Source organism: Poecilia mexicana, unplaced genomic scaffold (genome assembly GCF_051168715.1).
Source record: "Poecilia mexicana isolate PSO_F unplaced genomic scaffold, ASM5116871v1 scaffold_7, whole genome shotgun sequence".
Classification (NCBI taxonomy): Eukaryota; Metazoa; Chordata; class Actinopteri; order Cyprinodontiformes; family Poeciliidae; genus Poecilia; species Poecilia mexicana.
In genome coordinates, this window is record NW_028263376.1 from 22021758 (window position 1) to 22037410 (window position 15653).

Sequence of the window (15653 nt, forward strand, 5' to 3'; positions counted from 1 at the left end):
AAAAAAGTCTGTCTAGAAGCTTTTAATGGCAGCTACTGTCATTAAATTCACATTTTACTGCTTTTTTATGTCTGAACTTTCACGCAGTCCTTTAACAAACAAAATCAGTAGTTTTTGACAGGTTTTTTTTTTGTGTGCTTGCTTTCTGTCTCTATAGAGCTTAATTCGCTTTTATACGAATGACATCGCGTTATAGTTAGTATTTCAAATTCAAAATGAATTTCACTGTCTCCCAGTCAACCAGTCGTTGTCTTTTCTCGTCAAATTTGTGTCTGTCTCTGCTGGAAGGTGCAACAATGTGATGAGTCGGCTGTCTCTGTGGTAGTCCCAGCGTGCTGCGTGATTGGACCGTCCCTGCGGTCGTTACTAGGGGCGTGGAGCCAAGCAAAGTGAATGGGAAACACATTTTTACTGCCTCAGCAGCGCATGAACCCAACGTTGAACGGAGGCGATGACAAGGGAATACAGTTGCGTGCTGAAATTACCTGCCGGGGAGATTACAGAAGAGCTGAAAAAATCCCGTGGCGTGAACCGAGCTGTGTGTTAATTCACCCACAGCCTCAGCGTGCGGCAGCTACAGACAAAACAGTCGGTCGGTGAGGTCTCCAAATATTAAAGGATGCGAGGACTTGTCATTTGATAAATACATCACATTCGTCATTTTTCCACCCTCGGCAGTGGGGAGGGAATGTGCTGCCCGGACTGAATCTGGATTTGCTGGTGTTTCGGTGTGACTCCCGTGCGTGAAAAATGGGCTTAATATTGAGATAGGGCGTTCAGAAAGTCCACCCTCTTCTCGCCGTGGACAGTCGGCTAACGTTAGCGAGGTTTTTCTAACTGCGGACCTGACAGGTTCGGTTCGGACTGCTGTGTAAGGTGTAGTCCCGGTGCTGTGTTCGCCTTTCAGCGTTTTCCTTTTCTTCTTAAAGAGGTAAGTTATTTAGTTTTCGTCTACATATTTGCTTGTGTCGGTTCAGGGGGTTCATATGATGCGTGGGGTGAGTATATTCAGCGCGTGTAAACGGTTAGCTTGGTTAAACTTAAGTTGTAGCTTGCTAGTTTTTGCTGCACCTGAACGAAGATGGCCTCTGCAAACAATATGGTTTTGTTTAAATAATTTGCTTATATTTTGAATCACACCTGCAGACTTTGTCTCGAGGTTTGTTTTTTTTTTGTTAAGGTAAAATGCAGGAGATGGCTTAATTTTTTTTTTAGTTGGTTTATATATTTTTTGTATTTTTACTTCACTAAGTGTAAGTATTTCCTTTCCAGCTCTTTATCTGATGAAATCTCGCCTGTGTCATCCATCCCAGCGCTGTTTAGGGCCTCTGCTGACAAACTGCGTCACCGGGTGGGCGCTGCAGGTATTCATCTGCGAAAAGAGAAGATCTGCATTTGGAAATTGAAGCCATGCCTGGAAGAACCTGGAAACCAAAGTGACTGAACTTTTTAAGTCACCATGGAGCCGGAGACTAGCTGTGGGACTCTCCAAGAGCCCAAACATTCATCTGTACCCAATTCTCAATGTAATCTCGCCATAAATATGCATGGGCCCAGGGGTGATGCAAATGTGAATCTTGTGGACTCTCTAGTGAGAGGTGGAAGTGATCCTTCTTCTGTTTACCAGAGGAATGGGCATCAGAGATTCATCAGGAGAAGTCTGTGGTTTTCAGACACGGATGAGCAATCCTATGAAGCCCCCGAAACTGAAAACCAGAGCAAAATCCTGAACATAAACTTGAGATCAATTGTGGACAGGACACGAGGGACTAGTTGTGGGGTTCAAGAGAGCTCCAGCACTGAAAGCCAGTGTGGGCAAAAAGACAGCGCAACAGAGAGCACCAGTGCGGATGAGGACAAGGAGAGAGTTGGACATCCTTTGAATGTTACTTGCAGCGATGGTGGTAAAGTTGCTACTAAGGCGGTGAGTGAGGAAAATGAAGAGGAAGCAGAGATGAAAGCGGTCTCCACATCTCCAGGAGGAAGGTTCCTTAAATTTGACATCGAGCTCGGGAGAGGGTCTTTCAAAACGGTCTACAAAGGCCTGGATACTGACACCTGGGTGGAGGTGGCCTGGTGTGAGCTGCAGGTAAAGGAACACAAATGTTCCATTTCATTCATATGTTCTGTATGTCTTAAGAATGTTAAAAAAAAAAAAAAAAAGTCTTTATTTTTAGAAAGTTTTATTTTCTCTATATTTGAACTTTTTACAGGTCTTTATAGGTTTCTTAAGCAGTCTAGAAAAGTTGGGTCAAGTATTTTCCTGAACTGGTTAAGTTTAGGTTTAAAAAAAAGGAAAATATTCAAATATGATCCATCAATTCCAGTATGAAAATGTTTATGATTTTGATGGTTTTGAAATATTTTTCTCTGTCTTTTGTGGGAGTTTTCCCCTATAGAATGACACCTCCATTTATCCATTAAAGCATCTTCTAAATCTTATTAGGATTATACATGTGATGTGCTTATAGGCTGGAAGTGGTGGGATTGAAAATAAATTGATTTTATAAGTTTAATGATTTGGAAAAACAAATCGGACTGCTTTTTTTACGACATAATTTGTTGATCAGAGATGACGGAGTGAAAAATTTTTAATTGTTTATCCACTTTATTTGCTTATTATTTATTTTGTTCATCATACTAAGCAGAACTATATTAAAGATACATTAAAAATAAATATGTCTAGGGATAAATAAAAAAGAATCTTAAATGTTTTTAAAAACTATAGGTTAATGTGTTTTGAATATTCACTTAAGACTTTTATGTTCTTCATTTATACAAATGGGGCAAAATCCCCAGCTTAATGCTTTACAAAAGTATTAACTAATTATTTCCGTCCTTTGGAGACTGTAACAGGGATTATCTCTCTCTCCCTCAATCTCCCAGGAGGCTTACTAGGGGCTGTAGTAGGCATGACTGACCCCTTAAAGAAAGCAAACCTGTACAGGGTTTGTTTTCTACAATCTCGCTAAATTGCTGACGATTAATTCAAATCAAATTCCACCAACCTTCACTTTTAGCTATTGTAGTTTTCCAAGGTAACTCTGTGACACCACAGAGCGGTTACTGGAGTGGACAGTGCTGGACTTGCATGTTGTGACTGGTTCTACGCCCCTAAATCCCTCCCTCTGTGCAACAGGAGGTGGATAGACGCGCAGCAGCTGAGGTGCGCTGTGGCCTGCTGGGAACTGTGCAGCAGCTAGTGGCCTCAGCGCTGTGACTGAGGAGATAAAACATGCTACAGCAGCAGCAGCTACAAGGGAGTGTGCATGCCAAACCTGTTGTGTGTGACTGCATTGCTGCGATGCGCTGTGGCATTTGATCGTTCAGCGGGACTCTATAGATAGGAATGAGTAACGTAGCATCATGCTGACTGAATTTGAGTGTCTCTGTGTCTTCCTGAAGCTGACAAGCAGAGCAGCTGTTTGGTTCACTTGTTGATACAAAGTTGAACAGGAAGCAGTTTGCTGCTTTTTCCCCTTTTGACACATTTACTAACAGACACTCAGGAGTAGATGTCCAGTTTTAAAATAGTACTGTGGTCTTTACACCTGCCACAAGTTTTGCATAGTTGCCTATTGCCTATTTTGCTTGATAACTGTCATTTTGCATTTGTATGAGCTTCTTCTAACTAACAGAAAAGAAACTGTCATAGTACAATTTTCACATTTTCATCTTTTACAGTAACCATGTCCAGTGTTTTTACTAGTTTATTTTACATTGTTTGATATCGACACTAGCTATTTCTTATGTGCAAGGTAGTATTTTTGTAGTTATTGCAAGAGCAACTAAGATTTGAAAGATATTTTATAAACCTCTGGTATTTTCTTCTGTTTGCTTTGTAGATCATTAGTCCAGATTGAAACCTTGCTTTTGAGATTTTACTTGGAAGGGAAACCGAAGTCTAAAACAAGACCTTTGTGTAATGTAACTTTGGTTGGTAAATTTTAACTATGGTACCTGGCAGTTCTTGATAAGTGATTTAGTTAGTAACTGTTCTTTTTGGTGTTGTGAGAGAGACGGATACGTTTTAGGCTGTTGAGGAAGTTATGACCGTCAAAATGACCATCACATCTTCCTTAAATCTACGATATATCTCCAGATACAGCAGCCAACCATTCATAAGTTGAAAGAAATTTGTATTAGATGTAGTCATTGAGTCTAGGATAATCTCTGAAATTTATTTTAGTCAAATTTTATACAAATTTTTATAGTTTTTTTTTTCTAACAAAAACTACAAGAAAAATCTATGGAAAGAATGGATTTGAAAATGTAGAAATATTCTAAAAGATACAAATTTGTCATTTTTTTTACCGTCGCTTTTTTTTTTTACTTCACTTAATTTGGATTGGATTAGATTTTTTTTTTCACAGTAGACCCACTCAGTTGATAAAATCAGAAGCAGAAAAAATACGACTTGAACCACGGCTTGAGATGCTGTCAAACCATACAGGCCCACCATGCAGAGATTACATAACCAGAACTCCTGTTGTGTAGGGTCTCTTCTTCTTGGAGTAAGACATAAAGCCACATCCTTAGCATGAAATACTCTGCTGCCCCATTGATCTGTGCTTGTGTAAAACTCCTGGTTGGTAAAATGTCAATTGTCCGAGTGAGTGCAGTCTGAGGTCTACATTGTACCGGTTTAATTTGATCAAATGGATCAGGGGAAACATCTTCAGCTGTCTCCTTATAACTGCTTTATATTGTGGTAACTGAAGCCAGCACTGTGGCTGCAGCAGAGTAATCACTGCAAATTCTGTCAGCGCTTTAAAGTCAGGAAATACTTATCACAGAAAAGTGATCATGGCTTGGCAGGACTTCTCGAAAGCGTAATTTATTTATTTTTCCCCGTCTGTAAGCACTCGCTGTATTGGGAGGAAATTCCGCAGTGTGCAGTCCTTCTGCACCAAGGGTGGTGTCGGGATCACAAACCTGCAGTCCAGTAGCTCTTCAAAGAAGTGTCAGTACTTGGACAGCAAGATTTATGGTGCATGTTTTGGTCCGGAGGTCAGCGACGTTGCCCCATGCCGTGAGGGGATTTGTGTTTTGATAGTGTCTGCCATGATGATGGTCTCTGTACACTAAATGCCTCTCTGCCTGTGGGTTTGACATCGAAGAGCTTGAAAAATGAACCTAAACTTTGCTAATTAATCATGGAGACTCATCTGTACCTGAAAATAGATGTTAGGGTCACCATTAAGATTAGGATGGTGAACTGCAATTTTCAGGGTTCATTGCCCCTGTATTCTAACCTCCTATAATAGTAGATATGTCTTTATGATTTTAGTTTCAATAAGAAATGTATTTGGCTTAGGGCTGATGGTTTCATAAATGATATATAGTCATGATATTTTTGTTCACTATTATGATTGCATTGTTAATGAAATGATTGAGTTTATAAAAGCAATTCATTTATTTTACTTAATTGTTGCATGTGTAAAACAGTTCCTCAATCTGGATGCATTCAAAAATCATCAGAGGTAAAACTAAATTACAAACTATAAGAAAAAAAAATCATACTTGTCTCAACTAATGATGAAAAACACAGAGAGTTATTTTGAATAAACAAATTTCCTGATATTTTTGTGTGGCAACCTAACAAAAGATAGACAAAATATGTTACCATTTCTGGTTACTTTTTCTATTTGTTTAAAAAAATCATTTACATTTTACATTAACCATTTACATTACATTTACATTTTATATTTACCATTTTAATTAATTTACATTGACATTGCATTACCATTTACCTTTTACATTTCGGTTGAACTGATTTATTGTTTTGCAGAGTGGTGCTGACACCATCTAGCAGTGGATCTTCTTGTGTTTTTGATGCGTCTTTAAATAAAAAGCACTCCTAAGCTGACTTTACCTGTATTTGTTTGCTCAATGCTGCTTTTTCTGGCATTACCGGTTGCTGGCCATTTTGCCTCTTCACCATTTTGAACATTTGCAGTATGGTTGTTGCATTCCCGACTTCTTCAGGTGTGAGATATGCAAGGTGCATTTCCGCCATGCGTCAGTTCATGATGTCGCTGCTTTCTTTTCCTGCTATTTTTACTCGACCGTCCTAAGCACGTTGGTTCAGCCTTTGAAACCTACGTAAGTCTGCATAAGATGAAAGAAATTCTAAAATAATTGTAATAGTAATAATACAATATATTTGTACTGCACTTTCCTAAACACTCAAAGGCACTTTACAAGAATCAAGGAAAAATACAAACAGAACACTAAGTACATCTAACAAAATCACTAACAGAGAACACTTAAATACACAAATAAAATGAAGCCATACTTGCAAATCAGCTATGCCAAAATTATATTAGCTAAGTTTTTTTTATGTTGTTTGGTAAACATCAAAATTAAATGGCATCTTCTATGACTACAAATATTGCATCCAAGCAGTCCATTATAATTATATTGCACACATTAAAAATTCAAAGATGAGTAGGATTCAATGTTTTCTTGTTCATCATAATCTTGCTACCCCAGAGATAATCTTACTACTGTAGAGATATGCTTCATTGCTTTTAATGTAGGGTATTAGTTTAGGTTTGTATTTTATATAATCTTCATTGTGTGTTTGTTTAGATAGAAACTATATTTTGAGACCTAAAATTAGGCAGTGTGTTTTGATTTATCACTGTCCTTTATGGTATCTGGCTCACAGCTGTCATCTGAAGATCTCTTGGTAGCCCATAAAGTCTATGTAGAGACTAGTTGTCTGAGCCAAGAACAACCCACACTGTCCACAATATCTCCACATCTAGGTCACATTCAACAACATTTTTAAGCACATGCATCAACAAGTCAAGAAGTCAACTCCCAATGAAAATATCATTCCCGTCATGCATGTTTCTTGAAAGGTTTTGACAATGCCAGTTTTACCTTTCCCAGCCTTCTTAGAAGAAATTAGATTTTCTGGTTTAGAACTGTATGTCTACTGTGGTATTCTGCATTTTATATTCTTTTACTTTGAACACAACCCTTTGATGCATTTGATGCATTTCTTCCTCTCCTTGAGGTGTGAGAGAAGACTGTTTTTTGTGCCAGTCTTTTATGTAACACAGATGGCCTTGACACAAGCTGTGATGTTAATCTGCGATGAGGATGCATGAGTCTCCAATTGTTCTGAAGAAACCTTTCCTATGCTGCTGTTTGCCTTTCCTTATTCTGTCTTTGCTCACTGGAATTTGTTTAAAACCTTAAGAACTTCCTGCTTCTGCCAGTTGGGACTCCGCGTATAGATTTTTATCTTGGTGTTGAACGCTGTGTGCACTCTTCCAGACACAGTTTACCTCTGACTCTGCTGACATTTCTCTGGTATTTTGCTGGGAGCTTGTTTTCATTCGGAATCAATCAGATTCTTGGCTTGTAAATGAGGAAGCTGTTGAAGATGCCATGATGGCGATATCTGACTGTCCGCCTTGGATGGCTTGGCAATGTTGTGGCAAGTAAACAAAAGCCTTGACCTCAAGATCAGCTTGGTATATCTTGATTACAAGTTCTTGATTTCACTGTTACCTGAGATCAGATTAAAGGTCTGTCTACACAGTGCAGCTTTATTTATTTTTTCCTTTTGAAAAAATAAATAAAGCTACATTTTTTTGTATCTTGCACAAACAGCTTAAATCGGAGACGTTTTTTCTGTCAAAAATATTATTAAAGCCAAAGCATTAAAGAACTGTGCAGCTTGTGGTGTAACTGTAAATTTTCACAGTTGCAGAATCAAATGTGAAAGAGAAGTGTAAGTTGCATAAAGCGACAGTATAAATAACAATTAAATGACACTTACCAGCCATTTTATTGGGTATTTGTAAACACAAAGTCTCAGTCAGTCATATGGCAGAAACTGAATGCATTTAGACATTTAGATGACTTGCTGTTCAAACCGAGCAACAGAATGGAAAAGAAAAATTATTTTAGATGTTAAATAATTGCTGTTGCAGACTTAAACTGAGTATTTAAAAAATATATTATTTTACTGGGATTTCTGTACCCCCATCTCTATGGTTTGCAGAAAATGGTCAGAAAAAGCAAAAGTACATATGTCTTGATGACAAAACAACATGGCTTCTTTCTGCTTAGTATTAACAGTTTACTGGTGGTGGTGGTGTAATGGTGTGGGGGATAATGGCACACATTGGGTTTTGCTTCTAGTGACCAGTAATTGCATATTACACAATTCAGGCAGTGTAAGAATTTTTTTGACAAATGACTCTGAGTTGTGTAGAGGAGTATATAGTTTCCTGTGAACATATTTAACAACTCCAACTCATCCATAGATACTCCAAAGCAAAATTTTAACCAAGTGTCTATTTGTTTACAGACAAGGCAGCAGGAGATCAGTGTAGATCAGACTTGGTGACTGTAGCTAGTGCCATTTCAGAATCTCCCAGGTTCAGACATGCTTGAGTTCCTGTGTCACTCAGCCAACCAGAGTTTAGTGACAAACCTGTTGGAAAACCACAGCAATCTTGCCTGATGTTTTGCTCTAACAGGGATAATGGAAAATTTGCCACTTAGAAACACAGAAAAACATCTCTCTCTGTTACATGTTCAGCATAGTGTTTAAATTACATGTTTTAATTCGGAATTCGCATTAACTAATTTTATGACTGACTTTTTCCTTTTTTACTTTTTGGGAATATTTCATCCCCTACCAGTTGAATATACAAACATTTAATTTTGGCTGTGAATATTTTATTTGCCAGCTTAGATGTGTCATCATCAGTATAGTGAAGGTTGTTATCAGGTCTGGCATGAGAAGTGATTGGAGAAGAAGTTTTTTTTGCATTATTGGACGACTGCGATAGATAAGTGATGGAGGTTTAGTTGGGCTGGACAATGTATAGCAGATTTATTATTTTTGTTCTATCCTTGTTCACTGTTAGGAATTAAAAATATATTTGCTAGTTACATAACTACTGCAAGGAACCAATTTGGTGGTGCCTGTTTAATCCGGCAGAAAATGTTTAGAAGGGTTTAGAGATGTTCTGGTAAAGCCATTAAGAAACCACAACAAGGTTGTTTCATTGCCAAAACAACAGAAGTAGCCAAATATGGAAATGTTTACACCGTTTTTTTTTTAGCAGTAAGATAAACTACTGAGTAAAACACATTAGGACTGCTTAACTATGCATTATTGCATATTCCATGTTCCCCGTACCGCTGTACTTGTCAGGTTTTATGATGTTTTCTTTGGTTGTTTATGACCTTAATCTTAACTTCTGATCTGACTACTTTACATGATTGGTCAATATATTAATTACTTCTGTGTAGGCTTTCCAGCAGTATATCTCAGGTTTACCAAATTACAAATGACACTCTTGATTATTTTTTTTACAAGTAGGTTTAGATTTCATCTTCCTTTTTTTAAGGAGCTTTTTGTAAAAGGTTTTTAGTTGCAGTCACTCAACTTGTAAACAGTCTTTCAAAGGTGAGATGCTGATTGTTGAAATACATTTCCTCTTTTGTATTGTTAAAAAAAAGGCAATTAAAATTTTTGCTACCTTGAGCTGAAAAGGGTTTTAATTACAAAATACTTGCATTTTTAAATAACTTTTGTAAAAAAATTCCTGTATTATTCCTGTATGCAGCCTGTTATTCCATTAAGACACACAATTTATTGCACATTGAATAATAATTCCCGTTATTTTTGGATCAATTAAGGTCAAATGCACGTCTGTTTTATTGGATAGCTAAAATTTACCATCAGTTTTTACTGTATCTTACAATTTGTGTTGCTCGTTGTTTTACCCTGAATGGCAAATTTATCAGACATTTTTTCAACTTGCACACAGTGCACACACCACTGACCTCTCTGTTTCATCTCCCTGCAATAGGAAGTCTGACTACAGCTCATTAAGAGTAATTATCCTGTCTGGAATTGAGCTGGTTGTTTGTGTGAACAAACCTGTTGCAACATTGTTTCCTGTTCAGACCACCTGATTATGTTCTCGGAGTTAAAACAATTAACAATTTCAATACAATGTCTGCTTGACCTCCATCTACTGATTTTTATGTAATGACGACAAAAAAGCTCATTCCTGTGCTTTTAAATCTTTCTGTCATATGAAACAGTCATTTTTAAATGTACTGTATATTAATACCCTTAGTTTTAGGAAATATTGAATATTTTTGTCCTAGTTTATAGAATTGTTGTTGCAATGTAGAGCATTTGTTGTAACTGTAGCACTTAAGGTTTAGTTCCATAATATGTCCTCTTCTTTTATTTTAGTGGAATCCTAAAATCTCCCCACTATAACATCAATTAATATTTCGGAGACATTTATTATTTTATCTCTAGATTTTCTATATTCAATGATTTACATGTAAATCAGTGAATATAAATAAATGATAATTTGCATATTACACTTTTTTTTAATGTATAGTTAAAAATAAATTTTCTGTACAATATAATATGGGCTTATAATTAGGGCACAGCTTCAGGAAAACATGATGCTACTTTTTGAAAGCTGCCTGATCTCCAAGCTCTAAATTAGTTGTGGGCAATAAAAGGCTCATTGTTCGACATGAAGCTCCATCCAAATGGCTCAGTGCACTGTTGGAAAAACAGTTTCAATGCCTGGTGCCTGAAAAGCCATAACCTAACAAAAACTACATTCAAACAGTTCTTTGCAGTCAAGCTAGTCCACATGTTGATATTGCACTGATGATTCTGATTTCATATATTGTACTGCTAATGTAATTTATTTTTTAATGATTGCTGTGCATAAATATTACAGTGAAGCTGGTTGAAAATAGTTGTTAGCTCTCAATTATACTTATTTATGCATGCATGTGAATTAGGGCTGTATAATAAACTGTGTGAATGTATCACTATCATAGTACCATGGTATGCAGTCTTCATATTGTGAGGAACTGCCTAGACTGTAATTAATGTTGGCTATTAAGTACCATACATTTAGGCACTTTGTAATAGCTCAAAGTATTTAATGCAGCATTATAGGTTTTAGAAGGAAAAGACTTAGACAGGTGGTTATGTCATTAAGAAGCTAGAAATGAATTATTTCTTTGCCAAAACAGTAGATGCTGACCATCGGCATTTCTTTTCTATAAAATCTTGTTGCCAAGATGAAAATAATGCATTTTATTTTATTTTTCAAGCAGCTTCAACAAGATTGCTTGCTGTGAACTCAAAGCAAAGTAAAAAACATTTCACCTTTTAACGCAAGTTTCACAACATTCACCAATGTTATTTCACGTCGCATGTTTTCCTAATATTGTGTAGTTCTGACATGTTTCCATAAGCATTTACACGTCACTGAACGTGTAAAACATGTCTTGGGTCATTTAGTTGGACTGGGAATTTTCAAATTCCTGTTAAAATTACTTCCTTAATATATTTCATAGAAGTTTCCTGTGAACAGGGAAACACCAGTACAATTCCTAATCACAGAAAGTACCTACTGGTTTTGGTGCTCAAGGCAGGTGTGATGCAACCTGAAGATTCCTTCACCATTATGAGTTTCCACTCGGATCTGAAGTCCCTGGAAGTTGAGTTCAAGTGAAAAGATAAAAGCAAAAATAGCCTGCCGTCCTGCTTGAACAGGCCTTCCTGCAAGGCTGGCTGGAGAGTTGGGTATGTTTGCGTTTATTCATTTTGGCTCTGGAACGCATTGACTGTTGAACAGTTCCAGATCAACATGTATATTAACCGTTGGTTTCACATAATTGCTGCTTACTCACATGGCTGATGTCTAAACCTTTGTAGCTTCCTACATGCTGTGACTTCTCAGGAACAACCAGCCTTCTGAAGTGGTGACGGATACCATTTTAAAAGTTGTAGTAGAGATTTCCTGCAGATTTATGTAGAAACAAATCATTCTTGAATTGTTGAAAGGGAACGGTTTCATAGAAGGCAGGCTTATCCAAAATGTATTTTCAGTAGTTGTGGTAGAGGGTTTTACTTTAGAGTCCTCCAGCTATCTTTGTTTACTACCTGGCCGTGGAAGGCGTTGATCTCCTACTATGTAATAAATTATTGCATAATTTGAAAGGTGGTCAACCAGGTCACCAAGTTGAGCTTGGGGCATTTTCACATAAACACTCCTCACATTTTATGAGCCCTTTATATGATGGTTTACCTGTAAAATTAAAAGCTCCTAACCCTCACTTTCTGCTTTTTCCTGCCTGTGATGGCTTACTGAGGCTTTTGACTTTTATGAGAATCAAGCATTTGTAAATATTTGTCTCAAATTAGGCCAAGTCAGGTGAAACTGCCACCGTGTGTATGACAACACCATAGCTAATTGTATTTCCTAGCCAGTGATTTTTACAGTAGGTCTGAGTGCCTGTGCTGCCTTCCAGCTTGATGCTGGGTGTGTGTTGAGGATGTCACCACCAGCTGTCGCGTCTCACGCTCTGCTGAAAACCCAAACGTATGCTCCCTTTTCTCTAATTTAGGCCTCTAATATTTTTGCAACATATTTTAGTCTTTCAGCTCATGACTTCAGTGGCACCGTTTCACTTTTTCCTCTTAGGTTTTACTGTCACTAGCTCACATTTGAAGTTTAATGTAAGTCGAAGTTGGGACAAAGTGAAACAGATTGGAAATAAACAGCAGAAATTGCTCTATTGGTTTGGTTTCTTGGAAAAAAAAAGAAAAAAAGTCAACATGTGCAAAGTAGCTCTCTTGCTTTCTCTGTATAGCTAGTTAACCAAATCAGTTTCTTAAAAACCTCCAATTTGGAAAAAACATTTAGTTTGTTTTTCTTCTCCAGAAACAACTGTTTGCATGAAAACGGCGTATAGAAATACAAGAAGCCATGCAAACACTCAGTGATTATCAAGGCATGACCTCAAAGAAGGGGAAAATGGTAAAGTTTAAAATGTTAACTTGACTGTGTAAATATAACTGTCCCCGTATTCCTATAAAGGAGATAAACAGTGACCAGTTTGCAGACTTTTTTTTTTTAAAGATCCTTCAAAAGAAATATTTCTCTATTATAAGCTCTGATTAAACCAAATAAATTCTACCAGCTGAAAAAGTTGCCCTTTTTGCTGGCAGATATTTATTTTATCCACACAGACAATTTTCGTTACAGTAGACTATGGGTAGAACACAGAACATTACATTAAATTCTCAGTTGTCAAAGTGGGAATAAAATGTCTTGCTGGTCCTGAAACGTCCCACAGCAGACGGCACCTTTTGTATTCAGAAAAGTGGATAAGTAGCACAGATGAGTGCAAAGATACAAAATGGCAAAAGGGTGCAATGTCCAGCTCCAGCTGAAGTGTGTTCGTAACTGTATGCCAAACTCTCTTTCTTTAGCACACCCATGCTGCCACACATTGGTACGTTGTACATTTTTAATCTCGCTCATTTTTTTTCTTAAATGATCTACTTGTATTTTGTCTGTGTTTTTGTTAGCTCATGAATTTAATTCTTTAACTGGAAAGCAGTCATTATGGTGGCTTGTATATTGTTTTTCTCTTGCTGTATTGATGATGTTGCTGTAGTTTGTTTATTCTTGGTGACGATATGCGATACATATTTAGCCCTCTTATGGTATTTCTCTTTGTGAAGATGCTCGGTTGCCGCCCTGAATGCTAGTGTTCCTCTTTGCACAGCCTTTGCTGTAGAACTTAAACAGGTGTAATAGCTGCAGGCACATCTGCTGGTCAAAAGTCTCCTGCATTCAAGTACGATCGGACACAATTAATCTGCTGGCAGTCTGCTGGCTGAAGGCTCGCCCTGCGCCAGCTTCTGTTACAGTGCACTGCAGCAGTCACCTGTTAAACATGGGGAGTAGCTGTGGCTAAGCAAATTATCATACACACATTCAGCCGTGTAAGCAGGTTTTGTTTTCCATCAAGGAAAACATCCGCAGTTAACAGACTGAGTAAGATGTAGCAATGTCTTTTTCCAGCGCTCTGACCTCCAGTAAAGAGACCAGATTGCAAATGGATCAATAAAGCATCACATTGTTGGGAGTTTTTCATTGCAGAGTTAAGGTGCTTTCACAGGCATTTGTTCAGTGCAAGTACGAGTGCTTTGCAAGGTGATTCAAATAAAATAGAGTACATTGAGTGAGGAAATGATTTTTGCAAATGTTGTAAACATTCAATGTTCTTCCTTTGTGTTTTTCCATATTTAAAGTAGAACAGAATGAGAAGTTGAGAAATCCCTGTCACGCTAACATTATTTAATCCAAGCTTCCAGGTTTTGTTAATCTGCTTGTTGTTAATGATGTGATCCAGATCGGTTCACATATTCTGTGAAAAGCTTGTTCTGGAACAGAAAGTTGTGTGGAAGGATTAATCAAATAGGTACATAGTGTCCCTGACATAAATAGAGCGCTGGAGAGCTTTGCTAGAACTCCTAACAAATCAGTGTCTCAGATCTCGTATATTTAAATATTACAATAACACTTGTGGATTTTATCCATATGAGGTTCTGTGAAAGTAGTCATAGCTGTAGGATTTTTAGCTGTACTGTAGATGTATCTTAAGCCATCTACCTTATTACGTTTCAGGTTTATTTGAAGATATGCAGTCAAACTCTAAAATATTGTGTTAAAGAGAGACGTTCTGGCATAGATGGAGCAGCACCTCGTTCTGTGTATATATGCAGTGTCTTTCTTTTTCCAGACACAGGGATAATTTATAAGAGTTTTCCTGTGTTTGTTTGGTTTTTGATGGCTGCTGTCCATTAAAGTAACTGGAACTTCCTCTCCCAGCGATCTGAATTTTTATTTTTTATTTATTTCTTTTAATAATTGAAGTTAAGAGACGCCATTGGTCCACTGAGTAAGGCTGAACTGTTGGGGAGATTTACTCTCCACATCAATCAATTTTGGCCTCCCACAATCAAATCAGCACAATTGACCAACAAAGATCTGCACCTATAGAATGCAAATCAATCCTCTACTGAGCCAGTGGTTGGCTTACTCTGTGTCCATTACAATATCAGACAAGATGAACATAACTCACTGACCCTAAGCCCTTTAACTCGGTGGGCTTAGGTTGTTTTTTTTTACACAAAATGCCACTTAAGTCTTAATCTCAGACTGACCCATGTGCCTTTCTGCACCCTTTTGTATGAATCAATTTCTTTTGAACCACTTTGTCTCACAGCTTATTCAGCACAGTGTCTTAAATTTATGTAAAACAGAAAACAAGAGGTGGTTATAACTGTTAAAGCCCTAATCTAGATGAAACATGGTGTTAGATTTTTAGCAATGCTCAGATTTCTTTATTTTTTTTCTTTTTACATATAGAAATCCAGTAGAATAATAAGATAATTAAAATAATTAACATTCCCAGAATCCCATTGTACCCTTCCTCATCATCCTTTAATGCGATAAAGACTCTTAACAGTACACCAGATTACATGGAGCTAGATTATCATTGCATAAAACGAGAATATCTGTCCTCCAGGAAAGGTTACTGAAAAATAAATGCTTTTTGGAAATGAAGAAGACGACAACTCTGGATCCAGAGAGGTCTAGTTTTGGCCTAAGTATAATAGTTTTGAACAATACTGGGAATTTTTTTGTCAGCTCATCCTGAAAGAGCAGTTCAATGGAAAATATATAAGACCCTTTTTTAACTCCTGAGAAACATTAAAAGTGGGTCCACTGCTTAACATCAGCTTGGATGGTGACGTTTATCAAAACATGCTT

General features: G+C 37.3%; 1 protein-coding gene across 7 annotated transcripts in view; it reads left to right on the plus strand.

Moving 5' to 3' along the window:
• The first annotated feature begins 187 nt into the window (after window positions 1-187).
• Window positions 188-15653, plus strand: part of LOC106929377 (serine/threonine-protein kinase WNK2) — a 50844-nt gene continuing 35378 nt past the window's right edge. For 2 of the 7 annotated variants that reach the window (XM_088007246.1, XM_088007250.1), the window contains exons 1-2: window positions 190-931; window positions 1273-2089. In XM_088007246.1, coding sequence (XP_087863372.1) covers window positions 1460-2089 — 630 coding nt within the window. In that variant the 5' untranslated portion in view covers window positions 190-931; window positions 1273-1459. Of the gene's footprint in view, window positions 932-954; window positions 2090-15653 lie in introns of those variants that run through there. The other 5 variants (XM_015006287.2, XM_088007251.1, XM_088007249.1 and 2 more) reach the window with 5 other exon arrangements.